This window comes from Elephantulus edwardii, unplaced genomic scaffold, assembly GCF_000299155.1.
Source record: "Elephantulus edwardii isolate Elephantulus edwardi_28Jun2011 unplaced genomic scaffold, EleEdw1.0 scaffold00005, whole genome shotgun sequence".
NCBI classification, from domain to species: Eukaryota; Metazoa; Chordata; class Mammalia; order Macroscelidea; family Macroscelididae; genus Elephantulus; species Elephantulus edwardii.
The window spans coordinates 10469943-10495092 of record NW_006399755.1 but is presented as its reverse complement, the minus strand read 5'-3'; the positions used below and the strand labels follow the sequence as shown (position 1 = coordinate 10495092).

At 45.0% G+C, this 25150-nt stretch overlaps 2 protein-coding genes across 4 annotated transcripts in view; both read left to right on the top strand.

Moving 5' to 3' along the window:
• TMEM59 (transmembrane protein 59) overlaps window positions 1-3786 on the top strand; it is a 40614-nt gene extending 36828 nt beyond the window's left edge. Inside the window, exon 8 of the mRNA XM_006879710.1 lies at window positions 3474-3786. Coding sequence (XP_006879772.1) covers window positions 3474-3629 — 156 coding nt within the window. The 3' untranslated portion in view covers window positions 3630-3786. The remainder of the gene's footprint in view (window positions 1-3473) is intronic.
• Window positions 3787-13480: 9694 nt separating this feature from the next.
• Window positions 13481-23299, top strand: LDLRAD1 (low density lipoprotein receptor class A domain containing 1). 3 transcript variants are annotated; one of them, XM_006879707.1, is made up of 6 exons: window positions 13481-13501; window positions 14020-14074; window positions 17694-17822; window positions 19459-19596; window positions 22163-22291; window positions 23151-23299. In XM_006879707.1, exons 1-6 carry the CDS (start codon window positions 13481-13483, stop codon window positions 23297-23299), a joined length of 621 nt encoding a protein of 206 aa, XP_006879769.1. The 3 variants fall into 3 exon arrangements, with proteins under 3 accessions (XP_006879769.1, XP_006879770.1, XP_006879771.1); XM_006879708.1 differs by lacking the exon at window positions 17694-17822; XM_006879709.1 differs by lacking the exons at window positions 17694-17822; window positions 19459-19596.
• Window positions 23300-25150: the final 1851 nt, after the last annotated feature.

The following is a 25150-nucleotide window of genomic DNA, read 5'->3' as shown; positions in this document are numbered from 1 at the left end:
CATGCCCAAGGGATTTTAAGCTACTGCCTGGAGCAAGCTCTGCAGGCTCTGCCCTTACTTCTTAATTTAAGGCTCTGGGCCACCACCCACTTTTGAAGGTCAAAAAGAACAGTAACACACAGCAAAAAGGACCCCAGAAACTTCCCTTGCCTTGACTGCCACCAAGTCGAGCCGCCATCAAGATGCCAGCCATCCCGCCAGTCAACCAGCCAACTTCCAGAGTGGAGAGAGACTCCACTGGGCAATGAGAAAGGCAAAATATATCACACAGTGAAAGTCCAGGTTTAATGAGTGAACATCAATCCCAAGCCACGTTAAACACAATCCCTCAGTTCAGACAGCTTCTTATCCAACGGCAAGATGCGGTCCCTCAATCGAGACAGCTTCTGGGTCAATAGCAGGATACCTTTGTCACAAAAACCTTTGACCCCAAAGCATGTGCACTCCTTTCTCTGCTGCTGCTTTCCTGATGTTGAGAGTTGTGTCTCAAGCACTCTGGCCCTGGCTCCATTTGGCTCTGTAAGGCTACATCTTGCCACAGCCACTCTACAATCTGATTAGCTCTTTCTCTTATGTTGGTCTTACAGCTGTTGTTGATGTTGAAGACACTGATCAGCAAACAAGTGTAGAACACACACTCTAGGGGAACTAAGGGTGGTGGATGAAGCCTCAAAGATTCATTTGACTTAGACATTCTCACCTGGACATGTGATCAAACCTAAGGCAAAGGATAGAAAAGTAAAAAATTCTTCCACCACCACAAAAAAAGGAAGATTGTTAGATATAGTACTCATGGTGGAGCCACAAATTGGTAATTACTCAAAATGAGGAGAAACAATTGCAGACATCCATTAAATACTGGAACGTGGAATTTACAAAGTATGAATCTAGAGAAACTGTAAATTGTCAAAAATTAAATGGAATGCCTTACAGTTGATACTCTAGGCATTAATGAGCTGAGATGGACGAATATTGTCTACTTGGAATCAATCATAAGGTCTCTTAAGCCATGAATGAAAACTTGAGGAATAATAGTGTTACATTCTTAATTAAAATGACCATTTCAAGATCCATCCTGTGAGTGATAGTATACTATCCATACTATTTAGGAATGATTTAATTCTTTATTTGGAATTAGTATTGTGTCCATGATGAGCTAGAGGAAAATATTAGAAATGTTAAAAATTAGATGATTTCTAATCTCTGTATTGAGATATATATATGTATCAACTTTATTAAAATATCTTTCACATGCAATTGAATTTTAGTATATTGTCAGAGACAGATAACTATCACCACGATTACTTTTGGAACGTTTACCACCCTATGAAGAAGACCAATACCTATTTGAAGCTAATTAACAATTTCTTCCCCACATATCACCACTACCTCCAACCCTAGATAGCCACTAATTTTTTTTTTCTATAGATACATTTGTGTTTTTTTTTTTTTTTTTTTTTTTTTCTATAATTATATTTTATTAATTTTCATAAACATTTACAGAGATTTTGGGCTTCCACTCATTCATTGTTGCACTATTCTCTCTACCCTCCTCCCAGTTTGTTCTTGTCCAAATGTCACAGTGCTTGTCAAACCCAGTTCTGATTAATCTTCTTTGTCAGTGTATCCTTTGCCATTCCCTATCACTCCTCCCTGAGAGAGACTTCACCCTGAGTCATAAGGAAAAGGGGACGGCGTATTCTCTTAGCTACTTCCTGCTGAAAAGGGACGCTGTGGGTTTCAGGGTGAAGATCTTCTCTCACTACTCTAAAGGGCCCCTTTGGCAGTAGGAAACACATAGACTATTATGGAGATTGATTTTGGAATTCAGATGCACTCTTATTGATTTTCTATAGATACACTTGTTTTGAACACTTAATATAAATCAAATTATGCAATTTATGCGTTTTGGTGACGTGTTTCTTTCAGTTGGTATGATATTTTCCAAGGCCGATCTGTGATGTAGCAGGTATCAGTATTAATAGACACTTAAACTCTTGAAAATACTTTTTTCCCCAGCATCTTTTGAAAATAACTTTCTGCTGTCAAGTACTTCTTTATAACTCTGACAGTTGCTTTGTCAGAACAGACTCATCACCAACACTCCAGCAGGTTTCCAGAGGCAATAAATCATACAGGAATTGATTGTCCATATTTCTCCCATAGAGCAGCTTGTGGATTCAAACCCTTATACCTTTGTGTTGGCAGCATAATTCCTTACAACAAAGCCACCAGAACTCCCAAAGATAATAGAACTTGATTAGTAAAAATGCAACCCCAGTTATTAGTAAAGTCTTTTAAAGTGACTTATTGAAAAAAATATTAGTTATTATCATTATACTGCAATGAATTTAATTACATTTGTAGTGATTCTGTTTTCTGCTTTTCGTTTTTTAATTTTTATGTCTTAGACATTATAGTAACAATTTGAGGAGCTTAAATTAAAGCATTTGATGATAGAGAAACTTGCACCAAGTCAATTGACTGCTCAGAAGAAAAGCTCAATTTTTACAGGATTTATCACATGGGACATCAATCAGCATCGACAATCAGTGCATTCAGCATGACCTTGCTAACTCCACTTAAACCTGAGTAGTTTTTCTTGTCTAACAAAAACCCTATAAGCTTTTGACTTAAAAATTTATGAATAAAACTACACCGTACCATTTCCAAGGCTGCAGATCTTTACAGAGCATTTTATTCCTGCAGGTTGTCTGGTGGGTTCAGACTGTTGGCACTTCGCCACTCTACCATCAGGACTCCTATTTTTCTTGTTACTCAATTTTTCAAATGCTCCTAAATAAGTTGAGATATCTAGAAACCTTTCTTTGAGCATCTTGTTATTGTTGTTAGGTGCCATCAAGTTGAGCATGCCTCATAGCGACCCTAGAAACAAAAGATCTGAACCCTGTTCTACCCTGTGCCATCCTCAAACTTCTCAAACACAAGAGCCCATGAAGGCAGTAACCATGTCAAATGACTTCCAATCTGGGCTCTACCACTACACTACAATTGTCCTCATTCCTTTAGTGTTCATAGGGTTTTCAGAGGCCTGTTAACTTAAAAAGTTGATAGCTCATCCTTGTTTCCTAGTTTTCCGCCACCAATTCCTGTCCACCACAGGTAACCCTTACGACATTTGACACACCAGTGAAACAGTTTTCCATGTTACAGCAACCCCAAGTTGTCTCAGTAGAGCAAACTGACAGACAAGTGTTGTACCACTTCTATCAGTTTTCTCCCCAAACACAATTAAACATCAGAATCCCAACTGCCCCAAACTGGAGACTCTTGTTGTTAGGTGTTGACCATCTACGTAATCACATATCTAAAACACAGTAAAATCATTCTCCATTCCTCATGATGTTTGTTCAAGTTTTTACCAAATAGCCCTCGATTGAATTATTTGAAGACTTATACTTAGAGGTTGCTGATAACCGAAATTGCTAATAAGCATTGATTTTCTTTTGCAGAAGTTGAGTATCTATGGTGACTTGGAATTTATGAATGAACAAAAGCTAAACAGATATCCAGCTTCTTCTCTTGTGGTTGTTCGATCTATGACTGAAGATCATGAAGAAGCAGGGCCTCTGCCTACGAAAGTGAATCTTGCTCATTCAGAGATTTAACCTTTTTTTCTTTTTTTTTTTTTTTTTTAAAGAAAAGTATAATTGACATCTAAATTTCCATTCCTGATAGAGCTTTTTAAATTGTTTCATTGGACATAGGCTTAAAAAAAAAATCACTTTATGATGCAAATAAAGTTACCCAAATCTGTAAAGATTGCATTTGCTCTAACTTAACTTGTTTGTTTTTTAAATAATTTAAGAGATGGGTATTTGGAATTGTATTTTTATTTTACTAATATGTATAACTGTAATTGAGGGTTTTTTCTTTCCTAACAAAATTCTGTTATCTGATCATTCTTATTCCCCACCTCCTTCCATGATGTTGTCAATCATCTTAGTTAATAAACTGGGTGTTTGTAGGGTTATACTTCTGCCCAAACATGGCCCATAGATCTAGAATTTGAATTTAGCAAGACATGCCCTTTATACTAATTTTCAGTTGTATTGAACTGAGGTCATTAAAATTTTATTTGAATAACTTTGTGCTGAAATTTGAGTTACTGTACTTTTTACGTTCTATCTTCAACACATATATGACATAAGAAAGAATTAGGAGATGTTCCTGTACCTGATTGCTATATAACATGATTGGGGGGATAAAATTGAAGCAAAATAATTCTCTCAGAAGAATGTTTTATGCTAGTTTGAGCAGATTATATAGGTTTCTCCAAAGAACTGTGTTTTTCTTTTTAGAAAATGTATCAAGTCTAAAATAATTTCAGAGAAAATTTATTTTGACAATATTAATCATACTCTTATGATACATTACTAGGTATAGATTCTACTTGAAAAAATATTATTAACATTCCCTTAAGTTACAGTAGTATAAATTTAAATAAGTGTGCTATCACATAACGTAGTACACCAGAATCTTAAGGTGATTTTGTGTCATTATATCATGAAATGTTAAATAACTTTGCACACTGATACTTTGATTGTTTAATCACAAGGGCACTGCTGGCAGTTGTAGTAGTATTCTTTAAATAAAGTCACACACTTACTTTACAGTGTTCAGCTTTCTCTGAGTCTAAAAAACAACTAACCAGTAAGACAAAAATACAGGTTTTGATTTTAAAATAACTTGTCAAAGATTCTCACCACTGGGCCAATTGGCAGCATCATTATGGATGATGAAGAGATTGAGATAGTTAACAATTTTAGTTTGCTTGGTTCCACAGTCAACACTCTTGGTACCAGCAGCCAGGAAATCGAGAGACGAATTGCATTGGGAAAATCAGCTGTCGGGAACTTCTCCAGAGTACTGAACGACATCAGTCTGGAGACTAAGGTGCACCTGATCCAGGCCATAGTCTTCGCAATTACATACCATGCGTCAGAGAACTGGACAGTAACTAGGGATGATAGAGAATTGATGCCTTTGAGCTGTGGTGCTGGAGAAGAGTGTTGAATATACCATGGATTTCTGGGAGAACAAACAGGTTTGTCCTGGAGAGGGTGAAATCAGGCTGCTCCTTGGAGGCAAGGATTTTGACGCTTCGTCTGACATACTTTCGACATGTTGCAGGGAGGGACCAGTCCTTGGAGAGGAACATCATGTATGGGAGAGTGAAGGACAGCGCAAGAGAGGAGGACCCTCGATGAGATGGATTGATTCAGTGATTGGTGTAATGGGAGTAGGTGTGTCAGAGACAGTGTGATTGGCACAGGACAGAGCAGGGTTTAGGGCTCTTGTACATCGGGTCGCTATGAGTTGTAAGCGACTCGATGGCACATAACAACATTTGGAAGATGTGTACCCTTGAGTCTGAACCAACTCATAGCTGACCCTCCAGTGGGTTTTCAGAGGCATGGGAGGAGATTGCCCATCTTTCTCCCAGGGAGCTGCTGAAGGATTTGAACAATGAACAACACAACTCCTTACCACTCAGCCACCAGAGCTCCACATTTGGAGAAAGAAGGTCTAAAAAGTTGGTAAACATAGAAAGAAAGATTGCTAGACTATTATTGACAAGGTTAAGGGTTCTGGTGAGTTAGTTTTGGAAGTTTTTTGTTTGGTGTTCTTTCATTTGAAAAAAAAATGCTAAAGCGTAGAGAACAGTTCATAGTCACTCGTAAAAAGGGGGGGAGCTTTCTCCCACAGATAGCTGGTGGATTTGAACTGCGTGGCTTTGGGTTGACTCCTTACCACTCTAACCGTCAAAGCTCCCTTAATTAACTCTTGAGATATAAAAGAGCAAATGATACAAACAGAGAAGACATGTGCCACATGTTCAGACCACAAGCCTCCTAAACGGTGAGAGAATGAATTTCAGGTTTTTAAAGCCATCCACTCTATTATAGCAGCCAGTGATAAATTAATTGACCAGAGGTTTAGTGGGAGAAAGATGAACAGTCTCCTCCCATGTGATTTACAGCCTTGGAAAACCAATGGAGGAGCAATTATGAGTTAGTTCTGACTCCACAGCAATAAATTTGAGTTTTGAGATGGTGACTTAGTGAGATAGAGCTGCTGGCATCCCAAAGGCATGCAGTTCAAATCCACCAGCTACTCCATGGGAGAAAGATGGGCAGTCTCCTATTGCATGGTTCTGCAGCTTCAGTACACAAGAAGAAGGTACTGTAAGCATGAGTGACTTTTTGGCTTATTGGGTAAGGAGTTGCATTGCCAACCCATCAGTAGGCAGTTCACATCCACCAGCTACTCCTTGTGAGAAAGGTGGACAATCTCTCTCTACTCATGTGATTTACTATTTCAGAAAATCTGCTGTGGATCAGTTCAAACTCGGCACCGAGAACTTTCAATTTCCTTTATCACAATCCTAGTGCATAAGGGTAGGGATAATACATTCAGTGATAAAAATTGAGAAGGTGAGAAATACAGATTTTTGTGGGAAATTAGATTGTGGGGATTTTTTGACTCCTTAAGGCCATTACATTCTGAAGCAGCAGTTTCTGTACCTTTTCTGAAATCTCATTGTTGAGGTTAGTTGTCATGTATCTCACCAGTAAGCACTCTCTTCTCTGATGTTAATGACTTGTGTCTTTAAAGCTGTAGTTTTTCCCCTTTATTTATGCCATGGACCTTTTATGGCCTTGTCTGGTGAAGCCCACAGACTATAAATTTAAATATGAAGGATTGCAAAGAAAATGAATTATAGTAAAATTATAAAATTCTTTTAACATATTTTAACATTTTATGTTAAAATATGCCATTTTAAAATTTTATTAATATAATTGATTTAATAAATTAGTTGTATCAGGACAGTAGTATGTGGTGGTGTTATGTGCCATCAAATCGACCAAGACTCATGAACAATGGCTCTGAACCTTGCCCTATCTTGAGCCAGTCCTACTGACGCCCGCCACCATTGCCACAGTCACTGTGCCAACCCATTTCATCTATCTTCCTCTCCCATATTTCCACTCTTTCAAGCATGATGTCCTTCTCCAAGGACTACTCCCTCCTTAGAAACATGCCCAAAATATGTGAAAGTATGAGTTTCACTTACACATGGCTATATATTTGCTGTTTTATTAATAAAAAATACTCTCTAGCAAAGAGTCTAACTCATTGCTGTCTAATCAGAACTCATCACTGGCCTTCCAGCAGGTTTTCTGAAACTATAAATAGCTCAGAAGGAGATTGCCTGTCTTTCTCCCTCGTAGCCACTGGTTGATTCCAACCATCTGCAGCGAGACACCAACTTAGAGTTAGCAACACATTGTGCTCGCTTTGGCAGCACATATACTAAAATTGGAACGATACAGAGAAGATCAGCAAGAAGTGTTCCATTGGAAAAAAAAGAATAGAGTTAGCAACACATTTCACTACTGCCTGCCACTGGAGCTCCCTGGTGTCACTATTTCCATATGGTTGAGTTTTTTTGTGATTTTTGAGTGATTATGATCTAAAGCTGCCATAATATCAAAGTGATTTCTAGTTAATGTTCTAAAACTATGTTGCAGCTATACTGTGACATCTAAATATCTGATTTCTATTCATGATAAAGTTATACATACTGTGAATATGCCCATCACTTATACATTTATAGTTTAAGAAAATGCTATAAATCCAGAAAGAATTTGGTGATGATTAAATCCTCTCTCATTTAAGTTTACAAATACCCTGATTTAGAAATCCTCTAGTTTTCCTTTATCATTTTAAGAGTAAATTACTATTGTTTGCTTGTTCAACTCTGAACCATTGGGCTTCTTGTGTGTTTTGTATACTTGTCTTACAATCTTGAGACAGTAATAATTGAAAGCTTGAGTGGAAAGAAATCAACAACTGATTAGAAATGAGAGATTTTAATAAAACCTGTTGATAATGTCAAGGATTAGTGTTTGCAATATGAATTGGAGCTCAACATCAAGAAAACGAAGATTATCACCATTGGGCCAGTTGGCAGCACCGTCATAGATGGAGAAGAAATTGAGATTGTTAACAATTTCAGTTTGCTTGGTTTCACAATCAACACTCTTGGCACCAGCAGTCAGGAAATCAAAAGATGAGCTGAATTAGGAAAATCTTCTGTTAGGGATTTCTCCCGAGTACTGAAGAGCAAGTATGTCGGTCTAGAGATGGGTGCACCTTATCTAGGCCATCGTCTTTGCAATTAGTTGCTATGCATCAGAGATCTGGACAATAACCAAAGATGAAAGAAGAAATGATGCCTTTGAGTGTGGTGCTGGAGTAGAGTAGTAAACATCACGAACTGTCAAGAAAACTAACAGGTCTGTCCTAGAGAGGATGAAAACAAGCTGCTCCTTGGAGACAGGATTTTGAGACTCCATCTCACATAACTGGGTCATGTAGCCAAGAGGGACCAGTGTTTGGAAAAGGATGACCCTGGATGAGATGGACTGACAAAATAACTTGGGTCTTGAGGGTAGGTGTATCAGAGGTGGTAAGATTGGCTTAGGATAGAGCAGGATTCAGAGCTGTTAGGCATAAGGTCGCTATGAGTCGTAGCCAACTCAATTTTCAGAGGCAGTAAATCACAGGGGAGGAGATTGCCTACCCTATGGAACAGTTGTGCATTCCAACCATATGCCTTTAGGTTGGCAATGCAATTCCTTACCACTAAGCCATCAGAGCTTCCTAGTCATTATTGAGACTCCTGGAACTTTCTTTTATAATACTTAAGTGTGGTGAACATAAGATCATATGCAATTAAACAACATTCTGCTTGCTTATAAAAGGGCCTACTTAGAAAATGCACAGTGGAGTTGGTTTGTTGATTTCCTCCCTCTGCCACCCTATGATACTTGCAAAGCCTTTTATAGCACTCCCACAAACCACCTCTAGGAAGTCAGGATAGGGTTTGACATCTCCATTTCACAGTTGAGGAAAGACTATCAGAGAAAAACAGCCAGTCAAGCCTCCAGGGTTGTAGAAGTTACAGGAAGGAGTGATAAGCCAAGGCAGGTAGGTCCTGGGCCTCACCACCAGGCAAATCTAGAAGTGAATCTTAATCCCAGGACCAGGCTGTTTTTCTCGCTCACCTACCATTATCTAGGACTTCCTGGGTAGTGCATATATGACAATGGTCAGCTACTAACCAAAGAATTCGTGGTTCAAATCTGCTCAGTGGCGCATCGGAAGTAAAGCCAGGTGATAATGTATGGGAAGTCCTTGACTTCCAACAGGATGCAGATCTAAACTGTTCAGAGTTCTGTTTAAAAAAACGTGGGGTGTCCATGAGACAGAATGGTCCAAAGTGCACCTGGTGTGGTTTGGGTTTTAGTAGTAGTGTTCAGCCTACATCTGGTCCTAGACTTTAAAAGACCCATTTTTCAAGATTTCTCTCTAATTGGAAACAGAGAAGGCATCCAGATGTGTTATCACCCCCTCAAAGGGCACAGAAGCTTGTACAGAACACTTTGCACTCACTTCATCTTCACTATGACTCTGGAAGGTAGAGATCTTAGCCCCATTCTTCAAGTGAAGGAACAGACCTGGAGAGTGTGTGACTTGCCATCTTAAAATAGACATTAAACAGATTATTAAATAGAATTAACGTTAAAACCTTTGACTCAAACTGGAGTTTGCTTGATCTCATGTGTAGTGCTTCACCCCTAGCTGTACCAGGCTCAGATGGGGACACAGGTCATAAGGAATATAGTTATGAGCCTTGACAGTGTCGTGCATTGTCTGTTGGGCTGCTAATCAAAAGGTTGGCACTTTGATTTCACCAACTGCTCCATGAGAGAGGTGGCAGTCCACTCTCGTTTAAATTAACCACCTAGGATGCCAAATGGAGATTTGACTCAATGGCAAAAAAGGGTAAGGTTGTTGTTAATTGCCATGAAATTGCTTCCAAACCATTGAGCTCTGGTGTCCTAGTGGTAAGGAGCTGTACTGCCAACCAAAGGCGTGTGGTTCGAATCCACCAGCAGCTCCATGGGAGAAAGATGAGCAATCTCCTCTTGAGTGAAAACCTACCTGGAGTCAAGAGTAAAACCACAGGGTTTTCAGTCTATTACCTTTTGGAAACAGTTCACCAGGCCTTTCTTCCTAGGCATCTCTAGGTGGGTTCAAAAGATCAATCTTTTCACTCACAGTTGAGTATTTAACCTTTCATTAGTATTTCCATTCAAGGAGTCCTTTAAGAAATATTATATGCTATCTGGTTGAATCTGACTGACTGGTATAGGAGGAGATTGTCCTTCCTTCTCCAGCAGAGAATCTGCTGGATTCGAACCGCACGCCTGTGGGATTGCAGTGCAGCTTTTTTGCCACTAGGCCACCAGAGCCCTGAGAAGAATGGGAATCCCAGAACATTTAATTGTGCTAATACAAAACCTATACTTGGACCAAGAGGCAGTAGTCAGAACAGAGCAGGGTAACACTGCATGGTTCAAAATAGGGAAGGGTGTACGCCAGGGATGCATGCTGTCTCCATACCTTTTCAACATGTATGCAGAGCAGATTATCCGAGAGGCTGGGCTCTATGAGGAGAATTGTGGCATCAGGATTGGTGGAAGATCTATTAACAATCTCCATTATGCAGATGACACAACCTTGCTTGCTGAAACTGAGGAGGACCTCATGCACTTGCTGCGAAGGGTCAAGGACTGCAGCCTTCAGTATGGACTAAGGCTCAACGTCAAGAAGACAAAGATTCTCGCCACTGGACCAATTGGCAGCGTCAGGATGGATGACGAAGAGATTGAGAGTGTTCACAGATTCACTTTGCTCGGCTCCACAGTCAACACTCTTGGTACCAGCAGTCAGGAAATAAAAAAGCGTATCGCGATGGGAAAGTCTGCTGTTAGGGACCTCTCAAAGGTACTCAGGAGCAACAGTGTCTCTCTGGAGACTAAGGTGCGCCTGATACAGGTCATGGTATTTGCAATCACTTGTTATGCATCAGAGAGTTGGACAATGACTAGGGAGGACAGAAGGAGAGTGGATGCTTTTGAGCTGTGGTGCTGGAGAAGGGTACTGAATGTACCATGGACTGCCAGGAAAACAAACAGATTCATCTTGGAGAGGATTAAACCAAGCTGCTCCTTGGAGGCAAGGATTCTGGGGCTTCGTCTGACATACTTTGGACATGTTGCCAGGAGGGATGGGTCCTTGGAGAGGGACATCATGCTTGGGAGGGTGGAGGGACAGCGCAGGAGGGGAAGACCCTCTATGAGATGGATTGATTCGGTGACTGGGGTAATTGGGATGGGTGTGTCAGAGGCAGTGCGGTTGGCGCAAGATAGAGCAGGGTTTAGAGCTGTTGTGCATAGGGTCGCTATGAGTCGGAAACAACTCGATGGCACAACAACAACAACAATCTGGTTGAAGTACAACTCATAGAAACCCTGTGAAAAACAGAGCTGAACCGTGGCCTCTCCTGTGCCTCCTCATCATCTCTGACGTACTTGAGCCCATAGCTGCAGTCAGTCCATCTCATTAAGGGTCTCCCTCTCCTTCACTGACCCTCCATCTTTCCAAGCATCAAGTCCCTCCTAACAACATGCCCAAAGTATGTGAGACCAACCTTTGTCATCCTTGCCTCCAAAGAACACACTGGCTGCCCCTTCTCCAAGACATACCTGTTTGTTCTTTGGATAGTCCCTGGGTATTCTGCATTTTTCTCTAACACCATAACTTAAAGGCATTGATTCATCTTCTGTCATCTATATTTACTATCCAGCTCTCAGATGCATAGCAAAGTGATTGAAAAGACAATGGCCTGAACTGGGCACACCTCAGTCTTTAAAATTACATCATTGCTCCTTGACACCAGGCTTTCCCAATGCAACATGTCTTTTGTGTTATTGACTGCTGATACCAACAGTGTTGATTGTATAGGTGTGGTGTTTTTTGTTGGTTTTTTTTTTCAACAAAAAGGAATGTAAGAAAAAATAAATACAATTTTTTTAAAAAAAGTAATGAGTATCAAATCCAAACCCACAGCTATTGGGTCAATTTTGAATTTCTGAGCTTTTGAGGAGAAAGGTAAACCCAGAGGTGGGATGAGTAAAAGAAAGGTTCAAAGAAGAGTCAAACAAAGAGTCATCAAGGAAGATGAATAGATTTAGAAAAGAGGAAAGAACCAACAGGTCACCTCAAACAGGTCACAAACCGCAGACTGGGAGAAGATATTTATAACCCATGTAACAAATGTCTCTGATGTGTAGGGAGCTCTGGTGACCTAGTGGTAAGGAGTCGAGCTGGCAACCCAAAAGTACATGGTTCAAATCTACCTTTCTCCCAAGAAGTTGCTCCTTGGGAGAAAGATGGGCAGTCTCCTCCCATGGGATTAACTGCTTCTGAAAACCCACTGGATGGTCATCTATGAGTTGGCTCCAGTTCAACAGTACATAACAACAACAGTTTAGAATCCAGCACAAATCAAGAAATTAAAAATCAATAAGAAAAAAGAGAAACCACCCATCTAAAAATAGGCAACAAATGAATAAAGCAGTTCATCAGGGAAGAAGTTCATATGAAAAAAAAAATACAGCGTAGTCTAATGGCACAGGATAAGATGAGGTTCAGCTGTTCAGAGAGTCACTATGAGTCAGTCATACTTGACGGCACCTAACAACAACAGAGGAGTGTAGAGCCAGATTTCTCTAACTGCAGGGTTCACCCAGTCTCCTGTGGAGTTTGTTAAAATGCAGGCTCTGATTTGGTAGGTCTGAGGCCTGATAGTCTGTATTTCTAACAAACTCCCTTGGTGACACAGCTGCTGTTGGTCCATGGGCCTCCAAGGGCAAAACACAGAGGGTGAGAGTTTTTAACATCTCAGACAGTCTGCTTCTAAATGTTGCCTCTGCTACAACTATGAATCTTGGACAAGCAACTTAATGTTAACTTCATTTCTCAATGCTGTTTTCTCTGTAAAACGGAAATGATCATGATCCCCACATCCTATGGAAGGATTACTACATATAGCACACATTTCAGGTTTGTGCACGTGGTAAAATATGCTCAAATGTTTATTAACACTTGCTGGTAGCTGCAGGAACAACTAGAACAACACAAATAAACCACATTCAGATAGTGTTTCACACCGATTGGATTGGCTGACATCTGACAGCCTGACAATTTCAAGGGACCCTGTGGGAGACATCAACTCCTACCCAGGTGTAAAGTCGTAGGAGGGCAGATTGGTACAACCTCCTGTGGAGCAGTTTGCAATAGAGCCTGCACCTGAGGGACGTGCCTGATGCTCCCTGCTCCAGGGCCAGGATCGCAGGCTTTCAGGCTTTCATTGTATTGTACACAAGGAGTCAACTTGATGTTACCTAACAACAGCAACACCAACAAGAAGCAGCCGAGGCTACAGGGCGGACACCTGCCCATGATAACAAGGCAGGGGACCTGTGCTGAGTCCACTGCAGCTGTTCCTAGTCCCTAGGGACTGGCGCTGGGACCCTGAGCTATGAACAGGATCTTCCCCCAGGTAAGCTCTGCCCTGAGATGGCTGTAAGCCTGGGGTGAGGAGAGGATAGTGGAGAGAGGGGGTCACTGAGGCTGGGCCCGCTCAGAGACGCTGAGGGACCCCACCCTGCCTGTAGGCTTACTCCCAGTCTTTAGGGGGTCCAGTAGAGGGATGTGTTCTACAGCTCAGGTGCGGGGTGCTAGCAGGAGGTCGAGAGCACACAGATGGCCAACGGAGGGGGGTTTGGCACTACGGGAGGGGGCATCAGGAAGAGTCTCATCATGAAGTAGCCTCCTGAGCTGGTTTAGGGAATGACTGTAGATAGACGAGGCAGAGGGGACTCAGTGGAGACAAAGTTACGGAAACGCACAGCAAGGCATGATTAGTTTGAGGAGTTCAGAATGCTGGAGTGTGCAGATCCCACCTGAGGCCCTCAGTGACCAAAACCAAGAGAATCTTCCTCCCTGGGCCTCAGTCTTCCCTTTTGAAAAACTCTGGTCTTCTGTGCTGATCCCATCCTTCACTGTTTTCTCGGGCAGCGAGATGTCAATGGCAACGTTGTTACCGAAACCAAAGCTATCCCTGGAGGGAAAGGTAATGGAAGGAGGGCCTGGACCAGTGCCCCGGGGGAGGGGGCGGGGGGGCTCCCGGGAGGGCCTCCCCCAGATTGGGCAGGTGGCTACTGAAGCACAAAATGCTCCCACTGTCCTTCAGACCACAGCCCCCTACCCCACATGTAACTGTTGGCTTCCAGATTACAGGCTGGCTGTGCTGACAACCACTTGCTTAATAGGGTTATTCAGTCTCTCAGAAGCATTTCTTGAGCATCTGCTGCATGCTGCCCACCTCACAGGCTCTGCACCATGTACAGTGCTCATGCGTGGTGCAGAGCAGTGAGTGTTTCACACTTATCCTTGACTCAGTAGGTGGCCTGACAATCCTCCTCACCCTCTGAGGGACAAGTTGGGAGGGATCATGTGCATGTTGTTGTTGTTGTTATGTGCCGTCGAGTCGCCTGCGACTCATAGCGACCCTATGTACAACAGCCCTAAACTCTGCTCTGTCCTGTGCCAATCGCACTGTCTCTGACACTCCCATCCCGATTATCCCAGTCACTGAATCAATCCATCTCATAGAGGGTCTTCCCCTCCTGCGCTGTCCCTCCACCCTCCCAAGCATGATGTCCCTCTCCAAGGACCGTCTCTCCTCACAACATGTCCAAAGTATGTTAGACAGAGCCTCAGAATCCTTGCCTCCAAGGAGCCACCCGGTTTAACCCTTTCCAGGACGAGACTTATTATGTGCCACTGACTTACTTGTGAGGCCAGGATAGTTCTCTTTCCCTTCATGGAATACCTGAAGGAAGAAACACTGTTTATTGAGCATTTATTATGTGCTCTATCTTGGTCTAGATTAGATCAAAGAGGAAACAAATACAGTGAGGTAAAGAATACTAATAAAGAAGATAGAAAGGATCTGGTTCCTTGTACGGAGCCTGACGCTGTCTGGGTCCCTGAACACAGACAGCTCTAAGAGGTTAGGTGTCATCACGTCAACTCACAGCAACTTTCTGTGCAGTGGAACAACACGGGTCCCAGTCTTCACAATCTCTGCTGTACTCAGCTGGCCCCCTGGGGCAGCCACTTCGGCCATCTGGCTCATTGAGGGTCTCCTCTTTAGCTCACCAACATTGACATCTTTCTCCAGGAACTGAGCCTCTCTTGACAACGAGCCCAAAGTACACATCCTCACTCCTACTAAGAAGCGTTCTGCCAAGGGAGATTCGCTTGTTCTTTTGGTCGTCCATGACAGATTCAATATTCTTCACAATGTAAAGGCATCCATTTATCTTTGAAGGGTTCTGTTATGGAGAACTGAGGCTCAGAGATGTTGGGCTACCTAGCTACGGTCATACAGCCAGGAAAAGGGAAAGGATCGAGGTTTGTGTAGTTGCAAAGTCCCAGTGTCTTCCATTGCCAATGCTGTATTTGTTTCCAGTTCGTGCTGAGGGTGGGGTGGTTGTAGAACAGATGGGCCTCCTTTTCTCTGTCGGTCACAGGAGGGGGCTGGCACCTAAGGACCTGTCAGGCTTTGAAGTACTTCACCTGGGAGTGGACCTCGATGCTGTTCTCTGTATCCTTGAGTCTCTCTGTGACCCCACCTTATACACTGCCCACTGTACAAATATTTGAGGAATATTTGTTTCTTGTCTGACCAGTTTGCCAATCCTTTACTGACTTCCTGCCATCTTCCTGGTTACCAGAGTTTGTCCTGTTTGTTGACAACAAGGCAGCCCTCAACTAGGGTTATGGAAGTGATTGGTTTTCGATTAATACTGCAACTCCCATTATTGTCCCCACACCCATCCCAGGCTTCATCAACACTCCACCTGCTGTCCTCTCATTTCATCCATCAGGACTTTCTTCCCTCTGCCTGGACTCTTGCACCCTCTCCTCATCTGCCTGTGGAAATCCCACTCATGCTTACAACCCTTTCCCCAATTGACCACCCCGCTGCCCTTTCAGGTCTGTTAACTCTATGAAAACTTTGTGTAACACATACAAAATGAGCAAAAGTCGTAAGTGATGCATTTTCACCAGGGAAGGCAACCTAGTGGTGCAATGGTTAAGCACTAGGTTGTTAACTGGGACGTCGGGAGTTTGAACCCACTAGCAGCTGCACAGGAGAAAAGACCTAGTGCTCTGCTCCCCTGAAGAGAGCAGCCTAGGAAATCCCACAGGACAATTCCATTCTATCTTACAGGTTCACTATGAGTTGGGATAAACATGAAGGCACAAAACAACCACCACAGAGAGGGGAAAAACTTGGTGTCACCAGCCCCTAGAAGTTTCCCCTCCAGCTCTTTCCCTTCACTGCCAGTGCAGCTATTATCTGGCCTGCCAACCATTTGGATTAGTTTTGACTCTGTTGTTATTAACAACACAATGGTAAAGTGCTTGGCTGTTAAGTTAAAGGTTGGTGATTTCCACACCCATCCAGCAGTAACATGGGAGAAAGACCTGCCAATCTTCTCCTAGGAAACGGTTGGTGATTTCCACACCCATCCAGCAGTAACATGGGAGAAAGACCTGCCAATCTTCTCCTAGGAAACCTTGTACTCCTAGGAAACTCTACTCAGTCGCATGGGATTGCTATGAGTCACAGTGGACAAGAAGAAGAAGATATATAATAAAACATGTACCATTTCAACATTTTTATGTGTACAGTTTGGTGACATGAATGACATTCATCATGTTGTGCACTAATCACCTTTATCCACTTCCAAAGTAGTCCCTTCCCCCTTACCAGAAGGAAACTCGGGCACATCTCATGGTGTGGTCTGTAGGGAGATGTGCTCCTAAGCCAAAGGCCACATCTCTGGTGATTTCAAATCCATCTCAGCTCCTCCACAAAAACATGGGCCATCTCCTCCCATGCAATCTGCAGCCTCCAGAACCCGCTGTAGGGTCCCCCGTGAGTCAGTTCCAGCTCAACAATGAGTTTGAGCTTGGTTCAGTTTGAGTTTGGGCCTGGTTTGCTTTTTTTAAACAGAAAGTCAGTACCCTTTAAGCAATAGCGCCCACTGCCCCTCCCATCTGTCCCCGTATTAACAGTTAGTTAATAAACTTTGTCCTCTATGCATTTGGTTATTGTAGCGATGAAATACCTAGGACAGTCCTCACACTGGCTGCCAATGTGCAGGTTGGGCATCTGGAAGCTTGGAAAGGGCAGGAGTTTTGAGGTCACACAGATGTAAACTGGCATCCAGCTCTGCACTGGGGTGCCAACCTGGAGCCAAGCAACTTTTCTGAGTTTCCATTTAATGCTGTATAAATTTTTAAAAAACTGTTTTCTAAAAAGAAAAAGAGCAGTTATAGAAGGCTGATGCTGTTTCTCCTCCATGGTAGGGCCTTGAGAAGGAGGTGCCTGCCTCACACGGCCTTCTGCGGTGGCATCTCCTAGAGAAACAGGAGGAGTGTGGGACAGAGAGACTCCTGGGACCCTCACTGGAGTCTGCACTTAGCAGCCTGCAGCCAGCCCTGGGGCGCGGGCCCATGGACAGAAGCAAAGAGCATCTTTGCCCAAGGAGCTTCCTCCTCCAGGAGCACCTTCCTGCCTGGCCCAGCCTAGCATGTGAAGTGCTTCCTGCAGGCTCTTGGTGGGCCTGTGGACACTTCGTCATCTCCCCTGACCTTGTTTCCCTCCCACACAGCAGGGCTTTCGCCCCTCTGCTGCTCTCGCCGTGGCGCCTGCCTCTCAGCCTGCATTCTGCTCCTGCTGGCAGCTCTTGCGGCCCTCCTCACCCTGGTAGCCATCTTCGGACTCCCGTCACGCAGACCAGGTCAGGGTGGTCAAGGGGTAGTAGTGGTCCAGGTCCTCTGGGGAGATTGTAAAGGGAGACAAAGATATGGGGGATACTTGGCCCACCCAGTGTCTCCACTGAGTGACTTTTGGACAATTCCTTTCCACTCATTCACAGGCATTTGCACACGTGCTGTTTCAGAACCTCATTTGCACATCTGTAAAATGCATTACTGAAAGAACTATGGTCGTGCTTACAATCCAACTCTGGTGTTACCTACTCCAAGAAGCCTTCTCTCATTCCCATACTGAGTTCAGAGCTTCGTCTTGGTCTCCATAACCCTTAGACCTCCCATTCCCACAGTCCCAGTCCCATTCCCTAGGCCACCCTAGGTGGTGTGTGCATCCCCTGACACAGAAGACAAGAATGTGTCAGATTCCTCTCAAGACATTATCTTTAGTGACAAACAGCCCCTGGTTTTCAGTGGTGAACAATCCTTGCCCTCACAGAGCTAACAGTTGGGAAAGCAAGACAGACATTAATCAGATGGACTCTTAAGACAAGGTTGATGTGGGTGTGGAGAGCTGCAACAAGGTTCTGACCCAGTCCTGAAGGGAACTTAGGGTTTAATTAGTGGAGCAAGAGCAAACCAGTCTTCAGAAACAGCGTTACAGAACAACACTAACATCTGCCAGGGCAAGAGCATGAGGATTTGCATTCACATGCCTGTGTCCGGATTTATGTCTGTCTGTGTGAACTTACGTATGTGTGTGTCCACATGAATGCACGTGCACATCTGATGGGCGTGTGTGTGTCTGTGTGACAACAAGTGAGTCTCTGAGAGCTGGCCCTCACACTAGCTGAGAAATGCCCAGATCTGCCACCATCACCAGCCTGAATGAGCACCGCCTGCAGGGCAAAGGTGGTCTCTCACCCGTCTACCATTTCCCCTTTTAATTCTTTGGGGTAAATCTAAGGGTATGCATCCCTCCACAACCCACAAAGGTGGAGTGAAAGACTCTCATCAGGACCAGCTTCTTCACACTAGCTGCCCACCTGGACACTGGGGAGGCTGTCTGGACTCAAGAGCTTGGAGTCAGCAGGCCGGGGCGATTAGCTGTGCCTGTGGCAACTCTGTAAACTTCACCTTCCGATCTATAAAAGGGGGTTAAGGGTGACATCTGACAGAGTTATTGAGGGAACAATAAATGTAAGTGTGGCAGTGTCCTCCAGCCTGTGTCCAGCCGTAAGGGATTCTGACACAGCATCTCCCAGTCAGTCCAAATGCACAGCTTCTGAGACCCTCATCTGACAACTGAGGTTTCACCATAAAAACCACGCATTGACTGAACATCCTCCTCAGAAACTTCCCGTGAGAATGTAAGCACATTTTTCATGAAAGAGGGCACCACTCTGCACACCGTAGCCCTCGACTCATTCTCAGAGAAACTTTATTTAATCCAACAGTCCCACGAGGTGTGTGCCGTGATCCCTGCAGAAAGGTCAGGACATCTGCCCAAGGTAACTCATCTGACAAGTTGTAGAGTGAGGCTTACACCTCGTCTCTGGTTCCTCAGGTCAGTCAGGGCCAGGCTCGGGTGAGAGGTCCTGAGCAAGCTGATGGAAGTGTCCCGACCCAGGCGATGCCCTCCAGGGTCTTCTCCTATTCACTCAGGAGCCCAGGCCTGTGTGACACCTACTAACAGGACAGGCTTCCTGTGCCGTGACCGGAGGACCTGCATCCCGGCCAGCAGGGTGTGTGACGGCGTCCGCACCTGTGTCTTCGGTGAAGATGAGGATGAAAACCTGTGTCGTGAGTTCGTGCTCCCCCTAACCCCACCTGAGCCCCTTTAAGGCCTGCATTCAACTCCTACTCCCCTTGCTGTCATGCAGAAATCTGTCTCTGAATGTATGGGGCACCTTCCCTTCACCATGTCTTTGCTTTAATGGTGCCCTCAGCCAGGAAGGCCCACCCCAGCCCCCTCTCAGTCACAGACACACATGCGCGGCCACATGCCTTCCTGCTCCACAGACTGGAGACTCCATGCTGGAGGCCCTGCGTGCACCCTTAAAGCCAAGTTCAAGCACTGCCTCCCCGGAAGCCCTTCCTGACTTGAACAGGTGAAGCTCCCTCTGCTGAGCTCTCATGGCCCCAGCCCTGGTCACACCGGTTGTCATAGCTGGATTGATAGGTCTCTCATTCCCATCTGACTGAGCTCCTCTGGGGGCCTCAACTCTCTCAGCACTGTCAAGGCAGACCACATGACTCACAGCTGACCCTCGGTCAGGTTTCCTAGTCTAGAGATCACACTGGAGGAGGGAGAAAGAGGAGATTGCCCTTCCTAGTCTAGAGATCACACTGGAGGAGGGAGAAAGAGGAGATTGCCCGTCTTTCTCCCTTGGAGCAGCTGCTGGCCTGTGGAGAGGCCACACCTATGGGTAACAAGCACAGCTCCCTAGAGACTGTACTACCTACCTGGTTGATCTCAGGGTCCTAGTGCCTGCAGAGAGGAAGGGCTCCAGACAGCAGTTTGCTAAATGAGTGAGTGAAGGAGTGGAGAGACCTGGCCCCAGACCTCAGAGACGTGGTAGTTCTCAGGGGAAAGGCGTCCTGGCTACGTGGAACAGGTAACAGCACCAACAGTGCCTGGGCCCGGAGGAGGGAGACAATCTGGTGAGCGGGAAACATGGATGCCAATATTAGAGGCTCTACTCAACATGGTAGGTGGGAACAGAATATTGTGCCGAGATTAGAGCTGCCTCCCAGCGTCATCTGTTCCCCTCAGTCTGCTCCCTGCCCCATCCTCCCATCCCCCCCCACCCCGTGTTGCCGACCCTGTATGCTCTCTTAGCCCCATGAATATCCCCTCCTCTAAGCCTCATCACATTCGCAGTGTTACCCGCCCCACTTGGATCCTGTTTCTGGTTTTCTCACTTTACTAGCCTTCCCCAGCACCAGTCAGCCCACTTCAGCCATGGTCAATGAAGTAGCACAAGAATGGACTCAAATTTTTGAAATGTAAGTGAACACACATGTAAAACAGAACAGGGAAAACTGAAGGCCTGCTGGAAACCTCGCCTCCTTCCTAGAAACCCGAGGGCCGCTAGCAGCCAGATCTCTTGATTAGTGGAGTTGCAGATAAGGGCTCAAACACTGCTCTGAGTGTGCGTCCCTCTCCACAGTCCTGGAAATAATCCAGGCACCCACTTTGGCCTCCTGGAAAAGACCTCACTCTGCTGCTGTGAGTCTCTTATTCCAGGTCTTTGACCTATCTCATTAGCATGCCAGATCACTCAAATGGAAAAAAACTCAAGTCTGTTCTGCTTTCGCTTCATTGGCCATGGCTGAACTGGTTCAAAGTCTTTTCTAGACCAATAGCAACTACGGTGTCCCTTTCCTCTCACAGACTCCAGAAGCAGTCAAGACAATTCTGGCTGGGTCTGGGCCAATCTGAGGAACAAAGTCTTGTTCCCTCCCTAGTCTAGCTTTTATACCCCTAGTGATGTGGCCTATAGGGAGCTCTGTAGGTAGCCTTAGTGGATAAAGAGTGGTTTGCCAACCCAAAAAGACACATAGTTTTAATTCACCAGCTGACCCATGGAGAGAGATGGACAGTAACCTCCAATGTGATTTACTGTCTATGAAAACCCGCTGGAGAGTCAGCTGAGTCAGTTCTGACTGATGGCACACAACAATAACAATGATGATGTGGCCTGAGTTTGAACTCTGGTGGTGTAGTGTGTAACATATTGGGCTGCTAATTAAAAGGCTGACAGTTCAAATCTACCAGCAGCTCCATGGGAGAAAGAGAGACAATTTCATGTAAATATTTAGCTCTGGAAACCTGATGGAGGGAAACCATGAGTAGAAACTGATACGATAGCAGTGCTTGGGGTCTGCTCACACTGCTCTCTAACAGAGAAGCCACTTTCAGCTTCCCTCCCACATGGTGTGTGAGCCTGGGCCCCAGAGATCTGAGGCTCAAGTGCAAGGCTTTCCCTTTGCGCTTGTCATGTTCCAGTTGGAGGAGCCTTCCTCAACTTGCAGGTAGAGTGGCTCTGGATTGGTGTCAAGGAAGGCATGTCTGGAAGGAGGGCAATGCATGTAGTCTTGGTGGGAATATATAATGGAAGGGGACGAGAAAGGATAGGACACTTCTCTAAGCTTGTTGTACAAGTGAACAGGGAAAGAACACTTCCCTTCCCTCACCTCAGCCACTTCCCCCAAGGAAACATTCTCCCTGTGCCATCTCAGGGTGAATGGGAGGTAACCCAGGGCTTGGCAGCTGCCAGCATAACAGGGCAATCCACCTCCAGGTTTCCCTGAAACACTTGTGGCCAGATGTGCACTTCCTCCTGCCTCCGCTGTCCCCTTGTAGGAAAGGTGCCCGAGAGCCTTCCCATCTTCCTCGTGGCCCACTGTGGAAACCCTACCTCCTGGATTTACTCAGACCAGAGGTGTGATGGGATCAACAACTGTGGGGACTGCTCAGATGAGCTGAGCCCAGGTGGGCATCTGCAGCCAGGTGGGGGACTGTGGCCAGGTGGGGGGGGTGTCTGTGGCCAGGTGGGTGTCTGAGGCCACATGGGGGTCTGTGCACAGGTTGTGCTGGGGAAGGTGGTCAGGCAGAGGGTAGAGTCTGCTCAGGGAATCTACAAGGTTCCTCCTTGCGTCCCTGGAAGAGGATTTCACCTGGTGAAATGCCTCCAGTATCAGGGTGCTCATTACCACTCCAGTTGCCTTCTCTGGGGGTTCATTCTTCTTTGGGGGGCAATGTTCCTTCAACAGCACATGATAGGGATAGGGGCCAGAGAATGACCACACATAAAGTATATGGCCCAGCTGGGGTTTTTACCTCAATCTTGCTCCTCTCTTCCACACTTCTCAATGACTCTGAGAGGGAATCAAGACAGGAAACTGCCCCCAATTTATAGTAGGTAGACTGAGGCTCAGAGAAGAGAAGGAACTTAATACGATGAGTTACAGGAATAAACTGTCCTGACTCCAAGTCTGGAGTCCTTTCATTGACTCATTTTTTTTAAAAAAAAATATGCACACATGAATATTTGAGCTTTGAACACATGCCGGGCACTTTGCTTGTGTCCCTTTATTTACTAACGACCTTGAAAGCAGGAGGGAAAGAAGGCATAGAAAGGAAGAGAGACGTTTCTGGGTTTGCACAGCCTGTGAATTGAGGAGACTAGATTCTTTCTGCCACTGAGAAATAAGGACTACAGTTGGATGGGTTGGGGCTGTGTGACGTTGTGGCAGGGTCTGGAGATAGGCAGTGCTCTGGTGAACAGAGCATCCCTGGTCTGGTCTGGGAATACAGCATCCCAGGACACAGCAAGCTTCTGTTTCCCCAGTGACCGTATGCCCATCTTGTGATCCTGGGTGGTGGCGATGCACTCCAACTGTCTTCATGTATTGCGACTGCATCCCTCGAAGTCTCTGCCGGGACGGCGTGCAGCACTGCTCTGACTGGTCCGATGAGAACTCCTGCCCTGGACCCTGAACCCTGCACACTGCCAGGCTGGGAGAAGGTCATATGGAATGACATTGATGATCATCCAGAGACACCTAGAGTCTTAGAGCACGAGGGGATAAAGTACCCTCTGAGAGCATGTAGTGTGATCTGTGTACCTTCTCTGAATTCAAATTGCCTCTCCTGTTTTCAAGTTGTTCAGTCTCTAATTGGATACCTGTAGTTCCTACCATGTTGAGTAGCTCCCAACGAAGATGAAGGCTTTCATGTAATTTAGAGCTGTTTCTGCACAGAGGAAATCTACTCCCTCTCAGGCTCGCAGGTCCTAACTCAGCCACCCTTTGGGATGCAGCTATAAGTGCGATTTAAATACACAGTAGTGTCAACTTTCCCCCTCTGGTACCTAAAGCAGACATTACTATTAAGTCATGTGAGACATGGCTACAGCCTCGGCATTTTTCTCAGTACAGTAATCTTACCAGGCCCTGGTGGCAGATCTTGTGAGCTCATTCACGAGGCGGAGTAACTGCCAGGTAGGTGGGGAGCCATCCCAGGAGACACGGAGCTCCTCACTGTCCCTCTGTCCGTTCGCCATCCTTCCCACCCACTCCTGCCCATGACCCACTGCTCAGATAAACAGCCCAAGTTTCTAGAAGCAGGAAGTCTGTTTGGGAACCTGAGGGAATGGACTGGTTTTTGGCGCACCACTCCAGCTTCACACCCTCAGGCAGGTAAGGGTGGACATCTCCTTTAAAGAGAAGAGGAAACTGAGCAGGAGGATGACTTGCGAAGGATCATAAGCTAAATCCTCGCTGGAACAGAGACTCAAAACTATGATGTCCCCTTCTAAAGCCTTTCCGACCAGAGTGTTGATACTATGGCAAGGGCAAAGTCTGCATGGGGCATTTTCTTTCTTTACTTTTTAATGAAAGTTTGCAGAGATTTTGGATTTCCATTCATTCATTGTTGTACACTTTCCTCCCTGCCCACTCTTCCCCGCCCCAGGTTGCTTTTCTCTTTGAAAAGTAAAAAAAAAAAAAAATTATTTCATTGTTATATATGCCACCCCCACCTCCAGTCCACTCCACTATGCAGCTTTCATTCTGGACCCTTGTTATGAAAATAATACCTAATCATATATCCCTCCTAAACAGTTCTCTCCCTCATCTATTTCAATGTGTATACATTATTTATCCCCTCTTAGTTTACCCCCATCCCCAATGTCAGTTGCATTGGGCATTTTTAAAAGGTTAGTTGCATATCTGTCTTGCTGAGGGAAGCAGCTACCTTTCAATCTGAAATGAAGAAACCTCAGTGGTCCAATGGTTAAATGCTTGGTTAAGAGCTTGGATACTAACCAAAAAGTTGCAAGCTTGAAGGCACCCAGACACCATATGAAGAAAGACTTGATATAATCCCATAAAAATTTGTTGTTGTTGTTATGTGCTGTTAAGTCACCTGCGACTCATAGCAACCCTATGTACAACAGCTCTGAACCCTGCTCAGCCAACTGTATTGTCTCTGACACATCTACCCTGCAGTCAGTGAATCAATCATCTCATCAAGGGTCTTCCTCTCTTTCACTGTTTCTCCACTCTCCCAAGCATGATGTCCCTCTCCAAGGACTGGTCCCTCCTTGCGACATGCCCAAAGTATGTCAGAATCTTTGCCTCCAAGGAGTAGCTTGGTTTCACCCTCTCTAGGATGAACCTGTTTGTTCTCCCAGCAGTCCATGGTATATTCAACACTCTTCTCCAGCACCACAGCTCAAAGGCATCAGTTCTCCTTCTATCATCCCTGGTCATTGTCCAGCTTTCTGATGCATAGCAAGTAATTATGAAGACCATGGCCTGTATACCCTAGAAAACCTTATGAGGCAAT